Source organism: Pollachius pollachius (assembly GCF_949987615.1).
Source record: "Pollachius pollachius genome assembly, chromosome: 19".
Taxonomy (NCBI): Eukaryota; Metazoa; Chordata; class Actinopteri; order Gadiformes; family Gadidae; genus Pollachius; species Pollachius pollachius.
This window is the reverse complement of record NC_136952.1, coordinates 15,773,404-15,787,895: the sequence shown is the minus strand read 5'-3', so window position 1 is coordinate 15,787,895 and position 14,492 is coordinate 15,773,404. Positions and strand designations below refer to the sequence as shown.

Genomic DNA, 14,492 nt, shown 5'->3' with positions numbered 1-14,492 from the left:
CCATGGGAAACAAAAAATGTTTGATTGCGTTTTTTTTTATTATTATTTCTTTAGAACAGATTGTGCATTACTGATGATGATGATGATGATGATGATGATGATGATGATGATGATGATGATGATGATGATGATGACGATGATGCCGCCTGGCAATGCGCGCCTGTTGCCAACTGCAAGGATCTAGTCTTTCCGGTTGGTCGAGGTGAAACTGTAAGACCTTTATCCTCGGGAGCCTCCTCATTCGAGAGCACTTTTTACGCAATAGCTTCGACTGGCAACATGTGGCAGACGAGAATGGATCTATTGTGGCACTGGATCTGTTTTTCCGACCTAGTTAAAAGTCAGTTCAGCTGGCACTTAGGTAGTGCCTCCTCGCCTGCAAGCACGCCCACCAGACCGTGTGTGTGTGTGTGTGTGTGTGTGTGTGTGTGTGTGTGTGTGTGTGTGTGTGTGTGTGTGTGTGTGTGTGTGTGTGTGTGTGTGTGTGTGTGTGTGTGTGCGTGCGTGCGTGCGTGTGTGTGTGTGTGTGTGTGCGTGCGTGTTTGTGTGTGTGTACGGGAGCATAAGGGGTATCCCCGCACTTGCGTAGAGCATATTAAATACAATACGAAAAATTAAAACACGTGTACGCCTCTGGAATGGAGAAGGGGTCTCCATCCCAGCGCAGCACGACGTATTTTAATTTGACGTGTTGGAAAACGATCTTATTTTCCACACTCCCTCCTCATCCATGCTCCGCTGATGGGAAGGCTGATGCCATCCTCCAGGAATGTGCAACCTCTCCACTCCTGCAGCGTAGCGGCCCCGCACAAAATACACTCTTTCAGGGTGGAGGAGCGAGGGCGTTGGGTGGAGAAGCGGTGGGTGGAGGTTTGAGCTGAGCTGATCCAAGGGTCTTTCCCCTGTTTTTTTCCTTATTCTAGGCGGGAGTATTTGGTGCAGCCGTTCCTCAAACTGTTGTAGGTCGTTACTTAGAAATGCCATAGCCGTCTGTCTGCACTTAGTGAGTGAAATGCTCCCTCTGTCTGCACTTAGTGAGTGAAATGCTCTGTGAGGACATCAATTTTGAGTTGACCGCTCACTGGGAATCTATCTTGCATGTCTCGTGTGTGAATGACACCTCTACATGGCGTTGACATGCAGGGAGGGAGCGAGCAGAGGAAGACAGGCTTTTAATTCTCTGTCTGTCTGTCTGTCTGTCTGTCTGTCTGTCTGTCTGTCTGTCTGTCTGTCTGTCTGTCTGTCTGTCTGTCTGTCTGTCTGTCTCTCTCTCTCTCTCTCTCTCTCTCTCTCTCTCTCTCTCTCTCTCTCTCTCTCTCTCTCTCTGAGAGAGTGAGTGACTGAGGCCAATACCTGTTGACTGGACTGGTTCTGTTACACAGAACGATCTGGGAAGAACTGATTGGAAACAGTTTGGAAAAGTGTAGGCACCAGAAGAAAAAAATATTGGCAGGGCATTGGATGAACCATCAACGTCTATCATGTAGCATGATTATCAAGTAGTTCCTTATAGGATGCTGATCGGTCCGAACCACTTTTGTTTGACCAAAGGCACACAACCTGAAACCTGGTGAAGTTTGTCTCTGAGCTGCCTCGCAAGCTACTTGGGGCTGGGAGTCAAACCCCCTCACCGCCAAGCATCACCACTTTATTTGTACAACCTGTAATCCCATATGCAGTCTGTAAGGGCTTCACAGCCAAGCCCGTGTCTCAAGTCCCCTCACTCCTGAACCCACTAAAGGACAAGGAAAACTTCAAATCCCAGAGGGAGGAGGAGGGAACCTTAAGAAGAACTCTTCTATGCAAGGCTGCAGCAGTAAGCAGGTTTTCAACTAGCACGTGTTGCCCAATTGTGTTCCTGACCATATTTTCAATTTAAATTGAACTAGTTACTCTTAGTGCAGCTGGTGGCAGCTTGTTTCCCGAGCTGTTTTTTGATTGTGTGTGTGTTTTAAACATTTTCTCTGTGCAGTGTACTATCTCTTCTGCCACTTCCTGCGCCGCCGGCCCTCTTATCATCCCTCCATCCTCCGAGCAGCTCTACGTACGCTTTTTAACACACACACACACACACACACACACACACACACACACACACAGACACACACACACACACACACACACACACACACACACACACACGACACGTGTTTTCGTGCATTCTGTTTGCACTTAAAGCAAGAGTTAGGGAACATGGATAATTACACTGCATTGTAGTAATGAGTGCAGTGTGCTATAATTGCAAATTGTGGAGAATTCTCTCCCTACTGTCTGGTACCGTCGTTGGTTTTTATACTGATTGAAAGCTCAATTAAACACTGATTCTGACAATGTCTACGAATCATTTATTTTCACTTCCTTATTTAATGTATGCATGTTAAGCGCTAAAGTATTCAGCGACAAGAGGCTTTTATGGTAATTATAAATTATTGTAGGTAGCGATCTCTGGTGGTTAACTGGGGTAGTCGAAGTAGAAGCAGCAGTAGCTGTCACTACCACCGTAGGACCATATTACAGTTTTTGCCCATTGCTTGAACACGTTTTGCAAAACTTGGCTCATTGGGTCAAAACTCAACACACAATCAAATAAGACAACACTGAGAATTATACCATTCACATCTATGTCAAATTGAAACTCTGCTATCGAAACCTAACAATCCCTTCTCAAAATGTCACTAGTCTAAAACACACTAGTCTACTTTATATAAAACACTGCAGTCTTTCATGTTCACTGTTTTTATTCACTTCCACAGAAGGCATGTTTTCACAACAACCAAAAAAAATTATACTCAATGCTGTACATTGCAATACGGTACTTTACAGTGCAGTAAATTCAGTTTAAACAAAAATAAAACAAAAATACGCTACTGTACTATAACACAGAAAAACACGGCAATTGTGGGGGGGGGGGTTGGGCTTATGGATCCTCGCCTTGTGTGCCGAATCCAGCCATGGATTGACCTTCCCTCAATGTCTCCGCAGGCCTGTTTCATTGCCCGCAGAAGAGGCATGCGGGCATGTGGTTGGCGGTCCTACACGTGCCATCCTCAAGCCGAAAAAAAATCTTCCATAGGGTTTAGAAATGGCGAGTAAGGGGGCAAGTATAATGCTTCAAATTGTTTATGGTTTGTGAACCAGTTCCGGACCAACAGCTCTGGTTTAGTTAGCACAGGGTCAATCAACCTAGAGTTCAGCGTTAACTCTGTTTGTTAAACCTCCGTTCGTGGAATACCCCACTGTCCTGTTCAGCTTCATCATGAAGTGCATCTAGAAATGTGATGATATGTTGGTATGGACCTAATTTTGCATGATGGTGCAGTTACCCTCGAAGGCTTATGGAGGCACACAATGAAATATTTCCCCCGCGTTTCTCCGGGACGTGCATAATTGCCCTTTGGCCTTTTTGTAGCTGGCTGATTGGTGTTCAGATTGTAAGTAAGTGTTTTCAGGTGTGTATCTAAGTATTTTCAATTTCCCAATGTGTTTTGTATTTTGAATAGATGTGTTTTCCCAATGGTACGGTGAGATTTCATTTTTGAACTAAGTGTCTTATGTATGAAACAGTGTGTAGCGTGAAGGAGCAAGTGTGTTGTAGAAAGGAGCAAGTGTGATGCCCAATTGCAAGTAAAGTGAAAAGCAGCGCTTTTGTTGGTATGGTTACATGTGTTTTAGTAACAAAAACTTCCTGTTGTGTTACTTTGGTCCAAGCATGTGTCTATAGTGTTCAAGCAATTGAAAAAAAACAGTAAGCAAACCACAGTTCAGCACAAGGTCAGAAGCAGCATATGCAACCCAAAGAAAATCGGATCAAATAATCAACATAAAAGTCGGAGGCGATAGAAAGCCCCGCTCCCAGCCCTCCAGAGCTGCTAACCAACAGCCCTCTCCGCTGGGCCACCTAGCTATGATTAGGGGTGAAATGCTTAAATTACAACACGAGACCCAATACTTATTTTTTTTAGCAATTTAGGAAACACCTTGTTAACTTTAAAGGTGTTGTGTGTAGAACTCAGAAATGGAATTTGATATTATTGTTTTATTTAAGATATAAGGATTCTTATCTTAAAAATAAGAATCATTGTGTTTTCTTAACCTGGGAAAGAACCCTTCATGTCTATATTGGAGGTCCTTTTCCACAGATTTGCTGTTTCGATGACTAAAAGTAGACCGTGGGAGTGTGTGTGGATGACGGCTGGTTTAAGCAACCTCACCTGGCGGAGTCTGATTGGGCTCTGGGGCTGGGTGAGGCTGCACACCTGTTGCACATTGAGCAATCGATTAGGTTGAAGGCAGGTTCAACCAGCCATCTCCACACACAGAGCACCCGCAGCAGAGCACCCTTGCCATGTTCATTAATAACTAACAATAAACAGGTGTTACATCACCACCCTGTGTCCTTTATGTTTGGAAAACAGTTTAGGATGAGTGTGGTAGCCACATAAGTGGTGTGTAACATGGATGTTTGCTACACTGGTGGCCAATGTGGGGCCTCTCCAGGCCACTGTTGACCCAGTAGGGCTGTCCTGGTTCACTGGCCACTAGCTGCGGTGATGGAAAGCCACCACCCAGCACCGGCACCGGCCCTTTCCTTTTTAGTAGCACGCGGGGCCCAGGGGAGGCAGCACAGCGACCGCCACAGGCAACCGTCTGCTGCTAGCCTCCTCTGCACCCAGACTGCAGGAGCCCAGGCCCAGCCATCACTGGAGCAAAAGGCCCCATGCTCCACGAGGGAGAGGGTGTGACAGCACTGTCGCCCTGGGAGAGAGTGGCCCTACCACAGGCTGTTTCCGGCCCTCTGAAAAGCTACCGCCACAGCCAAGCTGAACCTGACCCCCACCACCCCGTCCGACGACGCCCCAGAAAGGCAAGGCAGCATCCCAGGCCTCCAGTCTCCAGGAGGGAGGGGGAGGTTGGTATGTTACCCTGGGGGGTGTGGGGACTATGTTATTTTGGCCATCGTAACCAGAGAGCGAGCGAGAGAGAGACTCACCGCTACTCAATTCCAGCCAGTGGACCTGTTGACCTCTTTGCTTAATAAAAAATAACCACCCAATATGAGCCCACTTTTAAAATAAAACCAGTTAGATATTTTACATCACAAAAACACTGACAAATGATTAAGGACATACAACTTAAAGACATCTTTTATTGTACCACATTTAAACAGCATATATTAAAAAGTATGTAACATTTAAATAAAAACACAGAATAAAGCAAGCAGTACAGTGAAGTGACAAAAACATTTAGTCCGCCAAAGCCAGGCCTCTTGTTAGAAACACGCTTTACATCCCTACAGAAAAGTTACGCTGCCATCATGGTCCCTTGCGACAGGCTGCTATTAAGACTCACAGGGCACAATCAATGCATTACAAACAACCACTAAATTTGACACGATAATTTATTTTCTCATTCCTTTTATATTAAAAATATGATTGCTGAAATTTGCCCAACTGAATGTTAATGTCGATAAAGCATCTAATTAAGTCGATAAATTGAACCTTCTGTAAAACCAGACTTATTAGTAAAGGCAATTCTGGAGTTACAAAAAAGATTTACAGCTATATTTTGTCATTCTAATGCCTCTTTACACAAACTTATAGAGCCCCGAAACAAACAAACCACCTTCGACTGAGGTTGGTCCTAGACTAAAATAATACAAAAAGAAAAAACCCAAAACGAACAACTTTGGTTTCACTTGAGATTCTTTCTAAATTGAAGCAGGATTTCGCAGGGAAGAGGTAATCCAAGCGGTTAGCGTTTGTGCTTAAAAGGTGCAGTCATTACCAAGAGCATTCAAGCAAACATTCTCCTGTACCATCCAAAGTGAAAAAATTAAGTACCAACTTAACAACGCAAATGAATGCTTTTGCGTTTAAGTAAACCCTCAAACCAGACATTACAGTATTGCTGTGTTTGAAAAACGTACCAAGCCAGCACCTTCTGTGAGCCAAAAAGTACCGGAAGCTAGCTAGCAAACAAGCTAAGGAAGCTGACAAAACGAAAAATGTAAGTACCAAATTAACAACGCAAATGAATGCTTTTGCGTTTAAGTAAACCTTCAGAACAGACTTTACAGTATTGCTGTGTTTGAAAAACGTACCAAGCCAGCACCCTCTGCGAGTCAAAGTACCGGAAGCTAGCTAGCTAACTAGCTAAGGAAGCTGACAAAACGGTGCTTGTGACGTTGTGCGTGTTCTCCAGATTTCCTCAAGTGGTAGCATAACAGCAGTGGTGCCTTCTCCTCTCCCGCCATCTCACCCCAGCCTTTAATCACAACTCAATAACATCTCTCCAGAATACCATTTTTAATAATCTGTCCAAAGAAAAAACTAAACCTCTAACCCCCCTAAACCGCTTTTTAAAAAACGTCTCTTCCTCAAAATGTCTCTTCCTTGGCGTGTCCTCCTTCGGCTTGCAGTGATGGAGGAGAGGTGGGAGGAGAGAGGGTGGTGACGAGTAGGGGGTGGAGGAAGAGGCGGGTCGGAGACCAGTGGTGGTCACGACTACGGATGAGATGTTGGGGTCTACATGGACATGTGCTCAGGAAGTACGTAGGAGATGTCGTCCCAGGGGTGGCGGTATAGGCCCTGCTTCAGACGCTTCTGGTCCAAGTAGTGGCCTAGAGACAAACAAACACATCTCAGTAATTGGAGGTATTTTTTCTTCTTTGACTATCTAAAAATATACATTTATTTTATACATTTATACATTTTAGTACTGCCATGCATAATTGTTTGAATAAGTCGTTTTTCTCCAATTTTGTATCCACCGAAGTTGGTGCGAAATGGTTAAAAGATGTAGATCCTTTTTTTTTTTTTTTATCAAATGTTTGGTGAAATCACAATGAGTGTTTAAGACGGGTCGTGTACGACAGGAAGTGTCTTGGACTCACCGATGAAGCCCATACTCCGGCCCAGCACGAATATGCCGTTTAATGCTCCGATCTCCACAAACTCATCCGCTTCATCCCTGCCAACACAAACGCAAAAGGCTGTGAAAACCAATCCATACAGCACACAGTCGAGACAACCGCAGCTGACGGGTATAAATATCAGCCTGTTGACACATGGTTCATATTCAGACAAATTGGTCAGAACTTGGGAATATTTCTATCTTTTCGGGGGGAAAGTAATTATCCATGCATCCAATAAGCTTTGCTGATGATGAAACAGATGGAGGAATACTGTCCACTTGTGGTGGCCAAAGGAATTACAACAAAATGGTCCGGGTGTAAAGAGTGATGTGTTGATAAAGGTCCGGAAGACCTCGTCTCTTACCGTGTGAATCCCCCACATGTTCTGAGCAGGTCCACAAACGCTACCCCGATGAAGCCGTCTACGTTGAGGATCAGGTTGGGTTTCTGGGATGGGGAAACAAAACCAAGGTCAGATATATATCTTCCATAAAGCAATATAAACCAAAATCACCAGTTCTTGTAGGTGGCGATAGTGAGCTTTGTTCATAATGACAGTCTGGGGTCTGAACGCTTTAATACTATATTCACTGTGGTTTTCCAAAATCTACACCTTTGTCCTAACCATCCATGGAATGAGTCCTTCAAAGTCTTAAGGTAACAAGGTTGGTTATTGCAGAAATAAGGTTGGTTTGTTGTTGAGGACCTTAAGGTCCTGCACTAACTGGGGTATAAGAGGTGATTTCTAGTGGCGTGAGAGCAGTGGGAAGGGCATTTGACTCACAGCAGAAAGGTACAAGGTTCAAACCCTGATATCCACAGTGTAACCGGGAGGCGCCCAGCAAGACGCCCAAACCCCTGCCTTATCCTTTATGACTATGAATTGACTGATCTGATAGAAGCCTCCGCTGAGATTGACTATTAAGTCTCGGCACATCCATGAGAGCCGGTTGCGCCCTTTGACCTTTGAGGTGGTGATCTTCTCTACGTTCAGAGCGTAGTCCAGCATCTGTGAGGCTGGGAAGTTCTGCTTGACAAAGTCCTTCAGGATTTGCACTCTCATGTCTGGGTTGTTGATCTAAAAATTAAACAAATGAAAAAAAACACATTAAAAGAATAATACACCTTCTACATCATCTTTACATTCTCAAAAGCACCAGACGTCAATTAACCGGTGTCTCTCGGTGTCCTGTAGACAAACATTATATGGTAAAAGAAGAGCCAAATGAATGACAGTAGGTTCCCACCGATTTGACCCGGTGTCCGATGCCCATGATGAGCTTGCCGTCCTTCTTCATCTTGTTGACGAACTCCATGGGCAGCATGCCGCTGTCGAACGCCTTGCTGAACTGCTTGGCCGCCGCGTCCAGGGCCCCCCCGAAACGATCGCCCTGGAGGACGGCCCACCGTGTTAGAGGGGAGGACGGCTGGGGGGATCGGGTGGGGCTGATGATGGGGAGGGGAGGGAGTGGGGCTGACTATTGTGAGACGAATGGAAGAATGAGTGGTGCTGACTATGTTGAGATGAATGAGTGAATGAGTTGGGGTGACTATGGTGAGGTGAGTGAATGAGTGTTGCCAGCTATGGTGAGGTGACGGAGTGAATGACAATGGTGAGCTGAATGAGGGAATGAGTGTTGCTGACTATGGTGAGGTGACTGGGGCAGACTATGGTGAGATGAATGAGTGGATGAGGTGGGGTGACTATGGTGAGGTGAGTGAGGGGGACTAACTATGGTGAGATGAATGAGTGATGCAGACTATGGTGAGATGAATGAGTGATGCAGACTATGGTGAGATGAATGAGTGATGCAGACTATGGTGAGGTGAGTGGTGCATACTATGGTGAAATGAATGAGTAATGCTGCATATGGTGAAGTGAGTGGTGCAGACTATGGTGAGGGGATGGAGTGAATGACTATGTTGGGGTGACTGAGTGAACAGGTGGGTACTCACTATGGTGAGAAGGCCGGAGGTGAGGCAGGAGATGAGGTCCTTGCCGGCGCGGGCGCAGACGATGGTGTTGTGGGCGCCGGAGACGGCGGGGCCGTGGTCGGCCGTCACCATCAGACACATCTCAATGAACTGGCACGCGTAGCGGGGAAGTCTGGGGAACACAACGCCATCCACAAGAAACGTCATTTACCACAACCCCTTCAATTAGAAACCGTATCCTGGACCTTCAACCCACGTAAAATCATTAATGTACAGTACAACTGCTATTTGAGTAGTAAGACCTAAGAACTATCCAACAACATACTACAGCTATCCCTAGCCAGGGGGATGCGTAGCGCTTTACATTCTGCTTTGTGAAGCCTGTTCCACAGCAAGACGCCAGAGTAGGCACTGGGGTACGGTGAAAGCGTCTCCCCTGTCTCCCTACCTGCGCTGGAACCAGAGGAGCCCCAGGACGCCACCCAGCCCCATCTCCTCCTTGAAGACCTCGGTGATGGGCATGCCGGCGTAGATCAGCTCCTGGCCTCGCTCGTCACAGATGCTGGTCATGAAGGAGGCGGGCTTGCGGATCAGACCTAGCTCCTGGCCGAACACAGAGGAGGAGGAGGGTCAGGTTGTTAGGCCGAAGGTCTTGGAAACAAGTTTTACATCAGCCTTAGGTAGAGGTTTTCAAACTGGGGGTCAAAGAAATATATATGCAGGTCTACATTCCATGCAAGTTTCATTGGATCATTAGTCTTTTTGAAGGCGAGCCCTGTATGAATTAATAAATACCATCATCTACAATTACACACGCTATTGAGAATGCATTGCTTATTTTACTGCACTAAATATTTCATGGCCAAAGGTACCTCCACAAGTGGGTGACTGCATGAAAAGGGATACTGTCTAGAATTCAACAAGCCTCACCCTTGCCCAGGAATAGTCCATAGGCACTGTTGGGGGAGGGACTTCCTGTGCTGGTACGATGGTGCCATTGGCTACCAGTCCGTCATACACAGTCCTGTATTGACAGATACACAATGTCACCAAAGAAACAGGACAGAGGAAGAACAACCAGACCCATGCTTTGATCTGGGCCGTATGAAGACGATGTGTTGCGTGTCTCACTTGATGACGTCTCCCAGCTCATCGAAGCTCTTGGGAACGTAGGCTCCGGCATCCCGCAGGGCCTGGTTTTTGGCCACGGCCGTTTCTGAAGCCTGGTTCGCACAGGCTCCCGCATGGCCAAACTGAACCTACAGGGGGCAGCACAACACATCTGGCATCAACAAAACAGTTCAAAGAGGCAAGACAAAAATGTTATCAAATCCAGCTTGCTTTGTGGCTTATGTTTTTTGTCTTTTTAAGCCATTTGCTTAACAACCATGTAATGACTTCATGCAAAGAGACGGTCCAGAACTTGGCTACTTAGATCGACAATTGTAATATCGATAATTGATAATTGTGCAACACACACACACACACACACACACACACACACACACACACACACACACACACACACACACACACACACCTATATAGATGTATACACATTCTATATCAACGATGACTAAGTCAATGTTGGGAGTGAAATTCCAACACTGGCTTAAAATTCCTATCAAACAATGACTTACAATCCCTATCCAAGAGCCCAATACCAACAGTGAATACTTTAAATTCATATCCAAACGTTGTGGTGAAACCCCGAACGGACCTCTGAGGAAAACATGGTGGCGCAGGTCCCAATGCACCAGCAGACGACGGGCTTGGTGATCCGTCCTTCCCCGATGCCCTGGCAGATCCTGTACTCCTCCGTTCCTCCAATCTGGAGCCGGTAGGCGGGGCAGGGAACAGACATAAGCCAATCAGAAAAAGGTTCTGGAATTGTTTGGTAACTACTAGGGGTGTAACAGTACACGTATTTGTACCGAACCGTCACGGTACAGGCACTTCGGAGCGGTTACAGAGGTGTACCGCGGTACATAAATGTGGCGTACATAGCGGGCAACGATCGTCAATAGTCGATTAGTTGGAGTCACGTAGAATATTGAATAATGAATGTGACTATCGCTATTTATTACACGGCTCTTCTCAATGCTGTTGAACGCTCCGTTGACTTGCATGGGCCTTCACAACTTCCGGTGGTGAATAGCGTCCTCGGTTGCTAAGCGACGTCAACGGCAGACTATTTCTCTGCTGATCAACACTATGAATGCTGGTAACAAATAAATTGTAAAAAGACACCGTGTGAAGTTATATTTTTGACGTGTCTAGTTCACCGTCATGCAGGCTGTGTTCAGTAAAATAAATAAATAAATAATTAAATAAATAGCGATCCATTTCGGCGCATGTAGGTCTATCTGCCTAAGTCCATGTTGAAATAATTTTGATGTTGAATGTTGATGGCGCAGTTGTTGAAATAAACAGATTGATTTCATACAAATCATAAAAGCCTCTCCTTGTGTGTGTGTGTGTATCCGAGGTGTGTGCGTGCGTGGGGGGTTCTTGATTGAGCGATTTTTTTATTTTATTTTATTTATTTGAATACTTCTCAGCGAATAATGAATAGTATTTTTGCCAGAAATGCACATCCCTAGCACACGCATTTGAAAAGGCACCATCCAGGTGTTACTATCACTGTTGCTGTGGAAAAAAAAACGAGCTGTGCAAATCCAGCTCACGACACTATTTCAACAACCCCTGTCTGGGAATTCAGAAATGCAAATGCCATAACCAAGTTTATTGGTGTTTTCATTGCTGCTGATCTACGGCCATTCTCCGTTGTTGACAAACAAGCAGTTTTAAAATTTTTCCCCTCAACTATGAACCGTACCATGGCTTAAAAACCGAGGTACGTAACGAACCGTGACTTTTGTGTACCATTACACCCCTAGTAACTACAGTATACTTTAAAATATCTAGAAGCAACTGATAAATGGTTCAAATTAATGCATCGGGACGCAACTTGTGATGTAAATGGCCGAGTTCAAAGTTTTGTTGTTTTATTCTAATTTACCAGTACATTTTCTTTAGAAAAGCATGGTAAGATCGAGTTAAATATTATTGAGGGAAACATTTAACTGTACCTCTCCAAGCACCACAATCATCTGGACCCCTGGCGTGTCTTGGTAACGGAGGACGTGGTCCATGAAGGTGGAGCCGGGATACCTGCACAGGTGGAGTCAGACAGGTTAACACCACCCTGTTCTATTTTGGTGAAAATCCTCAAAAGCTCCCTTCATCGAAGTCAGAAACGCAAAGTAAGAAGCCATCAAATATGAAGTGTGACCGTATCTTATTTTGGATCTTGGATTTTTTAAGATCAAATTTTGGTAAATAAAACTCATCAGAAATGATTCAATTGGATGCCAACATGATTGTATACATTTACAGTTTTGAAGAGGAAAAAAGGCTCTCTCCCCCCCCCCCCCCCATTCACCTGTCTCCCCCGATGGCCACGCCCTCGTAGACGCCGTCGGTGGTGCGGGAGATGATGTTGTTGAGCTCGTTGGACATGCCCCCGGAGCGGGACACGTAGGCCACACTGCCGGGCCGGTACAGCTTGGAGGCCAGGATGTTGTCCAGCATGCCCCCCGTGTTGCCAATCTTAAAGCAGCCCGGCTTGATGCCGCCCACCTGGGGAAAAACACCGCCGCAGAGTGGTCACAACACAACCCCGGGGTCAGAGCTAACTGTAAAGAGGGACCACTTTAGTGCAACAACAACACGACAAAGTGGAATGAGACAACAGAACCAACAAACCATTTCAAAAGACTGAAATGGGGTTTAAAATGGAAGGAACCACAGAATCCCTTGTTTGACAGAACATGACACAATGGAACTGACACAACAGGAACAAGAAACGCGCTGAAAAGAAGTACGAATCTAATCGAAAGTGTCACAGAGCTGCATCTTATTGATCCAACCCTTTATGAACATCTTTATGGTACAGCCTCACTCTAAAAACAAATCAAATATCTTTTTCCTCAATATTAAACACACAGTATCCCATCATTACTAGGCAAAAATATGCAATAAAATGCATCTCCCAAATGTACGTGGAGGGTTCTCTTCCCCCCTGGTCGGTACTGGCAGTACGTACTGTGGCCGGGCCGATGATGGTGACGCCCTTCTCGTCCGCCATCTTGATGATCTTGCGGGTCTGAGCCTCAGGGATTCCTTCAGCGATGATGGCGATGGTTCGGATCTGGAGAGAAAAGCAATATTGGTGGATACTCGGCATGACGACCTGGCTACTACAGAATAAGTTGTTATTCATGTGTTGTGCAGTGTTAATTTAGCTTTAAATGTTAAATATTCATGATGCCAACACCAATTAAGATGTTTGGATTCAGAATTAAGAAAATTCCAACAAAGGGTTCTTGCCCGGTTCACACCCCTGAATCCATTCCCAGTTTTAAGAAATGTTCAGTGATTCAGGGTCGGTATTTGGATGCTTCTGATAGTGGGCTTGGCTTTCGTTTAACACCAAGCAGATCAGCAGGGATCTACAATACAGAACACTTTCCAATGCCATCTAACGGCATTCCTGGACTGCACTTCTTCTGGCGTTTTCACTGTTTATCCACTGGGGAGCGTGGTCACCTGTGGGTGCTGCATGGTTTCCATGGTGCTGTCGAACGCGGACCGCAGCGAGGCGAAGCTGATGAGGACGTCCACGTCAGAGTGCTTCTTCATGGCGTCTTCCATGCTCTTGTAGACTGGCACCAGGATCTCCTTGTGGCCCCAGTAGAACTTCTGCTTGTGGTCTCCGCTGCAGAGCACAACCCATTTTATAGTGGATTAGCACATCATGAAAATAAAACAACATTTCTAAAGACCAACTACACATTGGGACAGGGATTCAGAATCCCACAGTTTGAAGTCCATTATAACAATGAACAAACCGTCACCCCCAGGCGATTGGTTGTGGCCGGGGGAGGGAGGTGAGGAGGACCTACGTGAAGGGGTAGACCATGGCCGCCACCGAGGGCTCGTCCCTGGAGCAGACGTAGTCAAAGTCCAGCATGCCCTGCACCGCCCGGGTCTGCATCCCCCACACGATGGACTTGGTGTGCCGGCTGAACAGGGTGGTCGCCTTGGCTGGGAGAGAGACAGGACCCCAGAGAGACGGTGGAGGGGGGCGGGGAGAGCAGAGATAAACGAAGGAACACTTTGGGTGAACAGATGACGAGTGAACGAGGGAGGAGGGGGAGGCAACCACAGGACCAAACAGAGCGATGCGGTCATAGGTGGCTTTTGAGAGTGGAACAGGAAAGGTTTGCCTTGCCCCAGTGCTTTCATGAGCAACAGCATGAGCGGATTCACAACAAATTCATCAGCGCCCACCGCAAACCAAAACAACAACAAAAGAAATAAAGACTGAAGGCGATCATGACTCCAAAGCAACACACTCCAGATGTTTGTGGAACACCCAAGGGATCAGAGAGCACTCCCCCCCTGGGTTTCCATTAGGGGTGGGAATCTCTTGGCCTCAGGTTTCAATTCCGATTATGAGCTCAACGATTCGATTCTAAAGCGACTATCGATGCAACAATTTTTTTTATGTACATTTCCATGCGTGATTTTCAAAAATATATATATATATATACACACATCTGAGTTTGCTACTCAGAGT

The 14,492-nt window shown here is 45.9% G+C and overlaps 1 protein-coding gene across 2 annotated transcripts in view; it reads right to left on the bottom strand.

The window, feature by feature from the left end:
* Positions 1-5,123: 5,123 nt before the first annotated feature.
* LOC307090487 (ATP-citrate synthase-like) overlaps positions 5,124-14,492 on the bottom strand; it is a 29,429-nt gene continuing 20,060 nt past the window's right edge. For both annotated transcript variants that reach the window (XM_079757160.1, XM_079757161.1), the window contains 15 exons: positions 13,816-13,957; positions 13,460-13,628; positions 12,957-13,061; positions 12,294-12,490; positions 11,941-12,022; positions 10,569-10,679; positions 9,980-10,107; positions 9,779-9,872; positions 9,297-9,451; positions 8,870-9,020; positions 8,161-8,304; positions 7,878-7,991; positions 7,278-7,360; positions 6,893-6,969; positions 5,124-6,619 (listed from right to left, as the gene is read on the bottom strand). In XM_079757160.1, the coding sequence (XP_079613286.1) occupies positions 6,525-6,619; positions 6,893-6,969; positions 7,278-7,360; positions 7,878-7,991; positions 8,161-8,304; positions 8,870-9,020; positions 9,297-9,451; positions 9,779-9,872; positions 9,980-10,107; positions 10,569-10,679; positions 11,941-12,022; positions 12,294-12,490; positions 12,957-13,061; positions 13,460-13,628; positions 13,816-13,957 (1,847 nt within the window). In that variant the 3' untranslated portion in view covers positions 5,124-6,524. The remainder of the gene's footprint in view (positions 6,620-6,892; positions 6,970-7,277; positions 7,361-7,877; positions 7,992-8,160; positions 8,305-8,869; positions 9,021-9,296; positions 9,452-9,778; positions 9,873-9,979; positions 10,108-10,568; positions 10,680-11,940; positions 12,023-12,293; positions 12,491-12,956; positions 13,062-13,459; positions 13,629-13,815; positions 13,958-14,492) is intronic.